The sequence below is a fragment of the Sycon ciliatum genome, chromosome 12 (assembly GCF_964019385.1).
Source record: "Sycon ciliatum chromosome 12, ocSycCili1.1, whole genome shotgun sequence".
In the NCBI taxonomy this organism is placed as follows: domain Eukaryota; kingdom Metazoa; phylum Porifera; class Calcarea; order Leucosolenida; family Sycettidae; genus Sycon; species Sycon ciliatum.
The window spans coordinates 13,504,695-13,517,548 of record NC_088654.1 but is presented as its reverse complement, the minus strand read 5'-3'; the positions used below and the strand labels follow the sequence as shown (position 1 = coordinate 13,517,548).

Here is a 12,854-nt window from a genome sequence, read left to right as displayed (position 1 = left end):
TGAAGTAACACAATAAGACGACTGAAACTCCATGCAAATAAAGTGTAATAAGCTCAACAAATGTGTAAGGTGAAACTAGAAGTTCAACTGCAAAACTCAGCGGGCAGAAGCCAAGGTTTTGTACTTCTGAAGTGGAACAATGTCATTACCAGATTCATCCAACAAATAATGTTCAGGCTCCCAAGTGGCATCAGAGTAGCCTTGCCACTTGACTAGGTACTGAAGCTGATTCTGCCGGCGGCGGTGACTGAGAATGTTCTCCACCACATAGCGGGCATGACCATCAAGGTCCGTGATAGGCGGAGGCGTAGGCTGTCTCCTATTAGGAATAGCGTTCTTCTCGTAGGCACGGAGTGCCGACACATTAAATACCGGGTGACAGCGGCTGGTATGAGGCAACTTGAGCTTGTAGGCATTCGGGCCGACCACATGGGTTATAGGAAAGGGGCCAAACCACTTGGGGCGTAATTTATGGGATGGTCGGTCCCGAGCTTCAGGAGTCAGGAGGAAATCCCGGTAGACCATTACCAAATCTCCCACCTTCAGCTTTCCCTCGACCCTTGTCCGATCTGCATAGAAGGCCTGACGAGCTTGAGCTGCCACTAGCGCATCTTGTGAGATCTTGACCGCGTCTTGTCTTGCTTGCAACCAATCAGCTGAATCTCTGCCTCCCTGAATAGGGTTGAGGAAGTCGGGTGGCGCTCTGGGATTTAGACCGTAATTTAAGAAGAACGGTGTGTTTCCTGTAGATGATTGAGTAGCGCTGTTGATAGAAAACTCACAGAGAGGTAGGAGCATATCCCAGTTATCTTGTTTATGATTTACAAAAGCCCTCAGCACATCCTCTACTATTCTGTTTACTCGTTCAGTTAGGCCATCTGTCTGAGGGTGATTGGCAGTACTAAATGCTAGTTTCGTTCCTAAGCGATCAAACAATTCCTGAAAAAATGCTGCCGTAAATCTTGGATCACGATCACATACAATACTAGAACTCAAACCATGAAGTCGAAATACATGTTGAATATACAGATCAGCACTTCCTTTAGCGTCAATAGTAGAGGAAGTAGGTGCTAAATGTACACACTTTGTCAAGCGGTCTACAAATACATATATAGCATCATGACCTGTATCGGTCCTAGGCAAACCCATGATAAAATCCATCGAGATATCCGCCCACGGCTGACTGGGCACTGGTAAATTCTGCAAGAGACCAGTTTTTAGCTGGCCGCCTTTAACTCGTTGGCAGACGTCACATGACTTGACAAACGCCTTTACATCCAGTCCCATTCTGGGCCAATAGAAATATCTAGAGAGTCTGAAATAGGTGCGATCTCGACCGGGATGCCCCGCAGTCACACAGTCATGGTATTCTTGAAGCAGGGCGAGTCGGAGTTTGCTACTCTTTGGAATTCATAACCTGTTCTGTGGTGAAGATCTGAGATAAAGATAACCGGGTGTTTCATTTAGAAGGTAACGGTCGTGCAGATTGTCATGGCTTGAATTTTTCAGTCTCCTGATAATGGGAGCAAGATCCTTGTCGCACTTGTAACCGCTGACAATTAACTGCGCTAAGTCTGGATTAATCTCTAGGGTATGCTCTATGGCATTCAACTGAATGTTAGGAGGATAGGATGACCCGCCTATTTCAGAATCACTGAACAGATCTGGACGGCGTGAAAGCGGGTCGGCAATGTTTTTCTTTCCTGGTTTGTGAAAGACCGTAAAGTCATAGTCAGCTAAAAACTCTACCCATCTTGCCTCACGCTTGGTGAGAGTCGGTTTGGTTCGTAAATAGACAACACCCATATTATCAGTCATCAGGTCAAAGTGGCGGAATAGATAGATTCTCCAGCACTTTAATGCAAATACCACAGCCAACGTTTCCCTCTCGGCCGCAGTATAGTTGCGTTCTGCAGCTGACAGTTTCCGACTACAATAGGCTACGGGATGCAAATCCATATCTTCTCCCTGCTGCAGGAGCACACCCGCCACGGCAAAGTCACTTGCGTCAGTTTCTACCATGAAGCTTTTCTCAACATCGGCCAGTTGCAACACTGGCGCCTCGAGTAATGCTGATTTTAGAGACTCGAATGCCTTCTGTCTAGCAGCGCTCCATTCAAAGCGTGAATTTTTTCCGGTGATTTCTTCTAATGGACGAGAGATGGTCGAGTGTCGATCTATGAACCTTCGGAAATAGTTTGCAAAGCCAAGAAACTTCCTCACATCAGTTACTGACGACGGAGTTGGCCATGTTTCCACAGCACTTATCTTCTTGGGATCAGGGGAAATTGATGTGCCGTTGATTTTATGCCCCAAGAAGAGAACTTCTCTCACGCCGAATTCGCATTTAGACTGTTTGCAATACAGCTCACTATTTCTAAGTGTTTCTAGAACTGTTTGAAGATGATGCTGATGATCTTCCCAGGTCTTGCTGAAAACTAGAATATCATCCAAGAATACTACAACGAATTTTCGGAGATGCGGTTGCAGAATAGAGTTCATGAGTGACTGAAAGGTGGCCGGGGCATTAGTCAGCCCGAATCCCATGACTCTAAATTGGAAGTGGCCGAACGGCGTATTAATGGCCGTCTTAGAAACATCCGAGTCTTGAATTCTGATTTGATTGTAGCCTGACCGCAAGTCCAACTTGGAGAAATATGCACTGCCCTGGATCGTGTCGAATAAGTCATCAATATTAGGAAGACAAGCTTTGTTTTTGATCGTAATTCTATTCAATTCTCGCCAATCGCACACCATTCTCAGAGTACCATCCGACTTTTTCACAAAAAACACAGGTGCACCGTATGGCGACTTACTTGGCTCAATGAATCCCTTCTCAAGTAATTCTGATAGCTGTGACTGGAGCTCGTCCATCTCTGGTTTCGGCAGGCGGTAGGCGGGTCGAGACGGTGGTCTGGCTCCATCTTCTATCTGGATTTCATGGTCGACTGGTCTCTTCGGTGGAAGCTCATTCGGCAGCTCGTCTGGAAATAAATCCTGGTACCTCTTGAGCAGGTTCTGGATGTCTTGTTGCTCTGATTCCTGGAGTTGTGGCCCGGAACGATTCTCCTCGTTTGCAGCAGTGACCCATGCAAGAAACCCCTCGGCTCCACTCCTCAGGGCATGACGAGCTTGTCGGCCACTGATAAACATGCTTTCCACAGATGGCCGGTCGGCTGTCGGCGGGTTAGCTGAAGGCAATTTGGCAACAAAGGGCTCACCGTCCAACTGAACTTCGTTCGTACGGAAGTTGATGCTGGGGTTGTTCCTTGTAAGCCACGGCTTGCCAAGAATAGCGTCGTAGCGAGTCAGGGGATACACAGTAAAGTGCTGTTCCTCACTGAAGCCCCCGACTGTCACCCTTAGCGTGCGTGTGGAAATCTGCGGGACCTCGCTGGTCGAGCCGTCCGCCAATGTTACGCTCAGCACTGCTGAGCTTGCATCCGTGTCAAGATGATGCTTTCGAACAAAACTGTCTGCAATGAAGTCATGCGTCGAACCGGAATCTATCAGCATCACTGCACGGCGACCGCCGATCTTTCCCTGTATGCGCAGTAGGTCGTGTTCAGGTTCATTGCCGACGCTGACGTTGCTGACATGACACCTTTCTGCAACGGGACAGTTTCCTACAGCTATGGGTGTCTCCGGCTCCGTAGGTTCCTGGAGAGCAACGTCTTCAACCTCCAGAGCTCCGAACCGGTTAGCGACTGGTACCGGCGTGGGCGCTTGGGTCGTCGCCAGTAAGCGCACCCCCTTTCTTACTGGCGACCAGCGTTTGGGTAGCGCTGTCCACCCTCAGTACAGTCTTTAGCGAGGTGGCCTGGCTTCCTGCAAGCAAAGCAGTGTCCCATTGCTCGCAGTTGGACACGCTCTTGGTCCGTCAGCTTGCGGAGGCCCTGACCACGGAAGCTGGGCACGGAACGCGACTCTCTACTGGCTGGTGGCCCCGACGCCGGTGGCCCTGACGACTGCTCCACGGTGTTTGCTGCCATGACAGCTTGCTCCAGGGTACGTGGATGCTCACGCATGACCTGTCGCTGGATGTGCGGCACTAGACCCCTGACGAACAGCAGCGCTCTGGTGTGGTGGTCGATTTCCGGCACTTGCAGGCTGAGGCGAGTGAAAGCAGCAATGTATGCGTCCAGCGACCCGTGCTGCGCTGCGGAAATTAGTCCCATACGCGAGGTTTCCTCGTTGTGCCGTGGTCCGTACACATCGCCAAGTGTCGCTTTCAGAGCAGGCCAGTCGGAAAACACTTGGTTAGCTTCCAATGCCGCTATCAACCAAAGACGAGCGTTTCCAGTCAAAAATCCTGCCGCGTAGTCGACCCTCTGTGCCGCATTTGGGAGTGCCAACGACCGTAGGGCCATGTCCATTGCAAACGTCCATTCTTTGAATGTAGCGGAATCTCCTCCAAACACAGGCGGCTCTTTCGTAAGGCGGGGTGTTGGCTCCCACGGTTCCGAGTTCGGATGTATCGTTCGGTTTCCTTGGCTAACGCGCTGAGCGGTCTTGATATCGTTTATCAGCCGAACGACGAGTACGAGGAGCGTAAGCAGAGCGACCAGAACACCTGCCAAAAGCAGAGTAGTAACCATCCTCTGCTACCAGTGTAACAGGTTTAATCAAACTTGAAAAGTAAGAGGCCTGGTTGAGCGTGCCTCGACCAGTTATATGCAAAATGTGATAGTATACACGTGGCAATGGCGCCAATGAAGGTGCTAATAGACAGGCGTAAGACGCATGAGGTGCGAGGGAGTGTAAAGTTATAGAGAACAGGGGAAAACTGTTACAGAGTGCAGTGAGCAAAAGTTCAAAGGAAGCAGTTGTGTGACGTCAGGCTAAGCGTGCCCGATTCTATGCGCTGGCAGTGTGAGTGCAGTGCACAATGCACTGATGCAGCGGTGCGCGGCAGATGCAAACATGGCAGTGTGATCGGTGGATGCTAACACACACTAACTACATTACTGCGACATTAGCACCATATCCCTCACACACTCATACTCAGCCCAAGGCAACAAGGAATTGTTTTGGAGACAGTGTGCTGCTTCGAGTAACTGGTCTTGTAATGCAAAAGCTCGAAGAGCTGGAAAGCAATGGCAGGCCACTGGCAGCAACTGGCTCGCGAGGAGCCGCAATAAACCCACATTGTGCCACAATGGGGTTGCAAGGCAAAGCCAATGCAATTGGCAACAACTGGCTCGTGAAGAGCTGGAAAGCAATGGCAGGCCACTGGCAGCAACTGGCTCGCGAGGAGCCGCAATAAACCCACATTGTGCCACAATGGGGTTGCAAGGCAAAGCCAATGCAATTGGCAACAACTGGCTCGTGAAGAGCAGCAACTAGCGAAGCAAGTGACCAGTTAGGAGCGATAGAGCTCCACAAAGCAGCAGCACTATCCCCGAACAACCCCCCCCCCCCCCCCAGCATTAAGAAATTATCGAGCAGTTACATGCCTATGCTAGGACTTCAGGGATGGAACATAAACTGTCCGTGCAAAGAATCAGATAAGGTCACTGAGGCAAGCTGAGCCGAGATCTTGGACTTGGTCTCCATTGGAATTCGCATATAGTGTAGACACACATCGCTCTGCCACCTGCCGGCAGAACGAATCAGCGAATCTGGTATCCCTGCCATGGCGGCGGTAGTAGCTGCGCCAATTCGGAATGAGTGTCCCGAGTAGAGTTCGATGTTTGGCACCGCAGCCTTTTCAAGCAGCTAGCGCACAGTACTGGTGAAAACAGCTCTGGATAACGGCACACCCTTGGCAAGTACATGTGCGCGATTATCAAGAATGCTAGCGTGACTAAAGGCGCCGCAGAACTGCTACCTGTAATTTCTGTTTTGCGTATTCACCCCCAGTGTGAATAATACATGTACACAAAACAACAAGAGCAAGACTAGTTTGTCGCTACTCCCTGAGTTGCATGCTCACGCAATCATAAGGCAGGATGTGGATGACACCGATGCTATTTGAAATGCCGGTATTTATGCCTGGAGAGGTATCTGTAATGCTATGCGTGGGGTGATGATTGGTAGGTTTAATCAAGCGCCGTGTCCTCAGACTCACCTGCCGAAACTAGCCACATCGTCCGCACTCACGGTACAATGATATGCCTGACTTAACAACTATTGCCTCCACAGCCACCTGACTTCAACAGCCAAACACTCTGTACTCAGCCTACCGCCCATATAATTGAACAACCATATTTTTGCACTAGCATAACACTGCTAGCCCTGAAAAGTTTTCAGTACCAGTATTGGTACAGAGGTTGCAACATAGAGCTCATACCTACCAAGTCAACACCCAATGAGTAGCACATAGACATCTACCAATCTCTTCTCAGGCTGGGGTAGTGACATGGCCAATAACATGTTCATGTTGGCTGATTATTGCGTAAGAATGAAACTCAGTGAAGCCTAGTTCACATTCGACGCAACGCCGACGGTACGGGACGTAAGCGCTTGTCGGGAGGGCTGGGGTGAGCTGTAAATCCTGTAAGATTCGCACGACACGACATGCAGCAGTCGTTGCGACGTTCAACGTCGAACGGCGCGAGTCATAAGGCACGGTCCGTGACGGTGTGACTTTTGGACCTAATTTCTCGTGTTTCGGGACTTCCTTTCAATTATTTCTCCTTGAAAGAAGCGGAATCAAGTTCACAATATCAGTTTTTCGTGAAGACCAAAAAATTAGCCCTGAAAGTTGTGGCATTCAAATAATAGCCCCAGGAAATGATAGAATAGTTCGTCTGTCACGCTTCTGAACTATCCCTAAATACAATAAGTGACATGAGATCTTATGTTGCTAAAATTCAACTCAAGTCGTGCTAGCCATTCTGTGAGTTATCATGGGAAGCGCAGTGTTCGAAATGCTAAAAATTTCCAAGTACGAATCGGGAGCAGTCGGCGCACTACGCCGTCCCCTGTTCACACTCGAATTGCAGCCGTTTTGTACGCTTGTCTACGCCCGTCTACGGTATGAAAAGTTGGATCGATCCAACTCTTCCCGTCGCTTCCCGATCTGTACGGTAGTACGGTTGCGTTCCCGTTCCTGGTGTTCACATTGGACGCCGTCAGACCGTCCCGTCGTTTCCCGTCGATCCTTACGTCACGTCCCGTCGCGCCCCGTCGAATGTGAACTAGGCTTGACATTGGCCATGCCCCTGTTTTTTGTGTAGTCCACGTGTTATCACGCAAACCACTTCGATATTCAATGACCGAGAACGGAACAAAGTTGCATTGTTCATGTACAATGTACAACGCGGACAGTTAGCTATTTCTATATCCCGTTATCGCCTAATGACAGCTCAGATTTACAGCCTTGCAACACAGGTCGAAATGAAGTCCTATGAACGCTAAACAATGTTCTTACCAGTTTATAAAAATAATCTAAAGTCTGATTTTTCTACCGGCGATAAAAACTTTACTAGAAATTGACAATGACTTTTGTTTTAGTGTACCACCGATGTACAAGGAAGATGGTTAATCTAAACTGAAGTAATAGTAAGCAATATTGGGAAGTGAACTGTCGTAAACTATGCTCTAACCACCTTTAGATCTTGCACCATGTCTAAACTAAAACATGTGGGCATCTCAAATCTGGTTCATTTGCCACACGCACACCAAACCGAACCTTCCTCCAATTGCAGTTGCCTATGCATCTTCAGAAATGTTACGGTAGTCATTGTAGCTCGTAACAAAGTGACAAAACAAGAAAAACAACTTTAGAAACTATTTACCTGCATGGTTAGGCTATTGTTAATTCCTGTCAAGACGCAATAGGCGCGGCGCATATCATTCTGTAGAAAGGAACACAACTCCTTCGCCGACGTCTTCGCCCTCAAGATCTTCAAACAACCGTGAGATGACGATCGGAAAGAGTAATAATTGTATTTGTATTTGTGAATTCTCCACAAGCCGTAGCCTAAACTTAAGGAGTCTCTTCTATTTCGGATCAAAGACTTGTCGTCTTACTCACTTTGGCCTAGTACTTATAGATGACTTAAACATTTCTTAACATTTGGCATAAGGTAGCTCATGGGGACAGAAGGTGACCGCTAGTGCACCACAGGATGGTATCATTAGCTTTCCGCACATCTAGCGCAGTCAAAGAAAGCTGTCTCCACAGCCCTCTAATCCCAACAACCACACACTGTGTACATAGCCCTCTGTCTACTCCAGCAACACTTTTGAACTAGCATAACACTGCTATAGCCCTGACACGTATCCAGCACCAATTTTATATACTCCAGTATGAGCTTGCATACACCGCGCTCATCACTACCAAATTACCACCCAACACTTAGCACTAAACAATCTGTAAATATTTCCTCAGGCTTAGATACTAGCATAGTCGATAGCATGTTCGTTTTGGCTGATTATTGCGTACGAATAAAAGTGAGAGAGACGAGCCGTGGCGCCGTTGTTCCGTGCAGTCCACAGATTGTCACACAAACAAATTCAACATTCACTGTCTGAGAAAGAAGTAAAAACGCATTGTATAATTATTATGGAAATTTCCCGTACACAAAGCTGTGTCCATATCCCTTATTCGCGTCATAGCAGCTCAGTGTGACATATTTGCTGCACCAGCTGCAATGACAACCTATGAACGACAAAAAGATGTTTTAAATAACCAGTTTAAAGTATCTACAGTCTGAGAGCTTTCCAAAATATTGACAATTGCGGACGCACTGTATTATTGTTCTTCTGATTATCTTAGATAATCCTTGATCTACTTGGTCCGTTTCATCGCAATTGTCGCTTATCTCCCACGCACCTTTTGACAGGTAAAACCCAGTCCGATCTCAATATCTAACTCACATTCGTTTGGGAGGTTGTGATGGCAAGATCAAAGGAGACCAGAAAGAAAAAAACCCATCGCGACTAGCGCCAGTGGCATCGCGATTCATACAATTTTGATGGGAAAGTGGGAAACTTTTCGCTGCAGTGAATGCACTGCAGTGAATGCACACATTCACTGCAGCGAAAAGCCAAGCGCAGCTCAAAGACCGGAACTGTAGCAGGGGAAATCGACATCCTGACCTGGAGAGCGTGACAGTCACGGCCAGGCTAGCCAGCTGAGTTGTTTGAACTGCAATGTTTGAACTGCAATGACCTGGTATTCTTTGCAAGCCTGCAAACTGATGGCGAGATGGTGGCAAAGAAGACATCGTCCGACCTGGCAGCGGCAGTACAAGAGTCGTGGTCAGTGTATCCAGCTGAGCGTATGACAGCTGTCTGGTGAGGGATGTGTGCCTGATTCAAAAACATTGTTGAACACACAGTACTGTAGTGACAGACGGGTAACGTTCCTCCAAGTGCCAAAGTGACAGCCGCGACTGTTCCTTTCCCATCGCTGCTATACGCCAAGCGGAGAAAGAAAGAGATACGGTACTCTACGCCAGCAGCTATAAACACCAGTGAATGTCAGCTCAAGTGGCATCAGCTCGAGTGATACAGAGCCAGAGTCGGATAAACTAAAGCTTGAGTGCTTGAGTGCAAGAAGGCGCTCCGTCGCTGTTTTCTTTTGTACATTTTTGTAACCTTGCTTCCTTTCTTCGACTTGCTTCATCAGATTCCATCGCTGAATTTATTTCTTGTGGCGGAAAGAAATCCTGTATCATGCTTCTTCACTATGCGTATTGGAAATTTTACAGAGCGGTAAAAAAACTCCTGTTCTTAGTTGCGATAGATAAGCGACAACTGCGATGAAACGGACCAACAAGTATACTGAATAAAAAAGCAAACTGTCAGGAGAATGAACTGCCTGAAGGAGAGAATAACGCAAGGTTCCCCAGGATTAGAACCTGGGACCTTGTTTGTCATGAGCAATCCTTTAACCACTGTGATATGGAAATAGGCCCAATCCAGAAGGCGCTGGCAAGTTTTTCATTCCAAAGGCAGCCCATAGCTCAGTGGTTAGGGCATTGCTGCCGGCAAGCAAGAACCCGGGCTCGAGTGCTGGTGGGTCTGCCCTTTTTTCGCTTTTCAGATAGTTCCCTTCCCATGACTGTTTCCTTTAAAATTATTTTCTCCGATTCCATCTCATCTGAATGCTGCTGCTTACCGCTCTTGATTATCTTTAAAAGACAGTAAACAGTAAAACTTATAACTAAAGACCACCGTTACTAGCGACCAGCCTGGCACTACAGATGACGTCGCCAAGCACGGACGGTCTCACCTTGAAGTAGAGTTATGCCGTGCAAGTCTACCTAAAGACCACCTGCCACTAAAGACCGCTTTCACAGGGTTTACAAAAATAGTGTTCGGCCATTCTAAACTTACTTTCCTGTTTCCTTTGCGACAAAAATATTAGCAAAAAAGTACTTATGGTTTCAAATGGCGTGTAACACACTGCCGCGCCTGAAAAATATAACAATGCAACGCATTTGCACACATTACGTGCGTTGTATCGACGGGATGAATCTACAGGAACTGTGCATCACTATAACGAATGTCAAGACGGACCATACCGTCTGCCCAACAGTCTGTAACCATGAACGATTGAGGAAGCGATGGGATTTATGAGTATCCCGTCTTGAAATATGTGCAGTAGAAGGAGTCTTGTGTGTCAAAGCACACATATTGCTTGCACATCACGAGAAGATTTCTATATGAAAATCGATGAACAGTGCTTTGAATTCTGGTAAAATTTAATGGGAAAATTATACAAGTGCTCCTGAACATGACAGGGGATATACAAAATCGGCAACTGGTGTATCTGAGGGATGTACTGGCAGTAAACAGGTCTTAATGTCACACAGTTGCAGCATCCCTGCTTGTTGTTAGGCACGGTGCTGGAATTTGTCTGTTAAGAATTACATTCTTGCTGAGTGTCGCATGTACGTTTGGAAGCTAGACATATGTGTGGTTTGGAAAGTAGATAACCCTGGCTGCAGTCACTTTTATCGGTAATTTTTTTGATGGTAATAACGAGGAGATGGAGATTGGGCACATGTCAATAGCCCAGGCTATGCTGTGCTTGGAACACTAGTACTTTTGTGTGATGATTACGCACAACGTCATACTTGACTTTTTTAGACTGGTACAAGTGCATAGGCGACAGGAGAGAGTGTCTCAGATATGATACAAGTTGACCTTTATCATACCGACTCCTCAAGGAATTGTCCTATCATTACGAAACGTTTCACACGAGTGTATTTAGGTTGTGTATCCTACGTGTCAACACGGAACACGAAAAGCGGAACACGAAAGTCGATTTTGAATAACATAAAAATCCTTAAAAATTCCATGAACTCGTTGTTGTCTGGCCATGCCTGCATCTATTATACTCCTAATTGTTGTTATAAATTCTAAATTGGTATACCAATTTGAGTGCCGACAATGCGGTAGTCGGTGCGTTGAAAGGACTCTTCAACATCTGAACGCACCTATCAAGCAGGGCGTCCCACTGCATAATGCTGACTGGCTCGGCACGGGCACTGCGACCCAAACGCGGCAGGCCACTGAAGAACCCTCGGCCACAGCCGTCGTTAGCACAATTTCAGTTATCGGCAATAGTGCCTCCATTACCCGTATCGAGAGCCTTGGAGTCGGGTAATGGGCATATTGTCACCACAACACAATGCACCATAACAACACAAGATAACACACCACAACAACATTCAGCTCAAAACCAAAGTGGACGCTGTGATGAGGTAATGCCCTCATCGCCGTCTTTGCCGTTGCCTCCCCCAGAACCGCCACCTACATCTATCATCGGCGGTGCTGGGGCTGAGTCGGTGGCACGTGCATATATGGATGAGGCAAGCACTGAACATGAACAACGAGAAAGAAGGCTGAAGGGAACGGAATTCAACAAAGAAAGTAACACAATCAACATTCAAAGACATAGACGATCGACGGCTAATTATTCAATGAATTATTACAGTACTGGAGATCAAGCACCGTCGAGGACACTGGGAACACAAGATTTAACAACAACAACAACAACAACAATGGTAACAATTTACCATCAAGATCAAAGGAGGAGTCAACGAACAGAGGCGAAACCACATGACGCGAGCCTGGGACCGATCGGTGTTGATGAGGAGAATGACACGGAGGACGACACTGAGGACGCGTTGGGAGATGAGACGGGAGACGAGGTTGCGGTTGTCGGGGACGAGGAATCAGATGGTGATTGTGATCGTAAGAAGTCTGCCGTTTTTCTTCACTTGTTGTCTCACCCTAAGTGTCTGCAGGTGTATGATGATTTTAGTTTTTCTGTTCTTTGTCGTGCACGGTATGCTAGTCAGTTGAAAGTGCTTGAGGCTGTTTGTATTCCTTTGCATAAGCCTGATCTTTGTAAGCAAAAGAAACATGTAGTTGCGTTAAACTTGTTTTCGTAGGTGCACAGCATGATTGTTTGTCTCACTACACAGTTTTAGCGTTATAATTTCTCACCCGCCGTTGCACTTAGCTCTCACTTCACTTCTATTGTCTCACCTTCCCTCGTTCTATTTTGGCACTGTATTTTGTTCTCGTAACACATCATTGAAAGTATATTTAATCATTGTTAAGCATCAGAACTAAATATTGCAACAGAGCTTTCGGCCATATTTTCAATTCATTGCATTCCCAACTCATCACAACCACGCGCTCTTCAGCCGAACCATACAGACACCAGCAAGGACACTTCCGTTGAGAGATAATATTGCTCCACGCCTCTAGACAGCTGTTTCGCTCCCTGTCGGAGCTCATCAGTAGAGGATGACAATGGTGATAATGGAGGAATGATCATTCTTATACACCAGAAATGGCGCAAGTGCGCGCTTTCCACATAACCATTTTAGCCGCTTGCATATGCCATTGATATATTATATCAATGGCATATGCAAGCTGCTAAA

The 12,854-nt window shown here is 47.1% G+C and overlaps 1 protein-coding gene across 1 annotated transcript in view; it reads right to left on the bottom strand.

Annotated features, from left to right (window-relative positions):
* Positions 1-7,862, bottom strand: part of LOC135828885 (fibrillin-3-like) — a 136,572-nt gene extending 128,710 nt beyond the window's left edge. The window contains exon 1 of the mRNA XM_065341315.1: positions 7,743-7,862. Within this exon, the coding sequence (XP_065197387.1) occupies positions 7,743-7,796 (54 nt within the window). The 5' untranslated portion in view covers positions 7,797-7,862. The remainder of the gene's footprint in view (positions 1-7,742) is intronic.
* Positions 7,863-12,854: the final 4,992 nt, after the last annotated feature.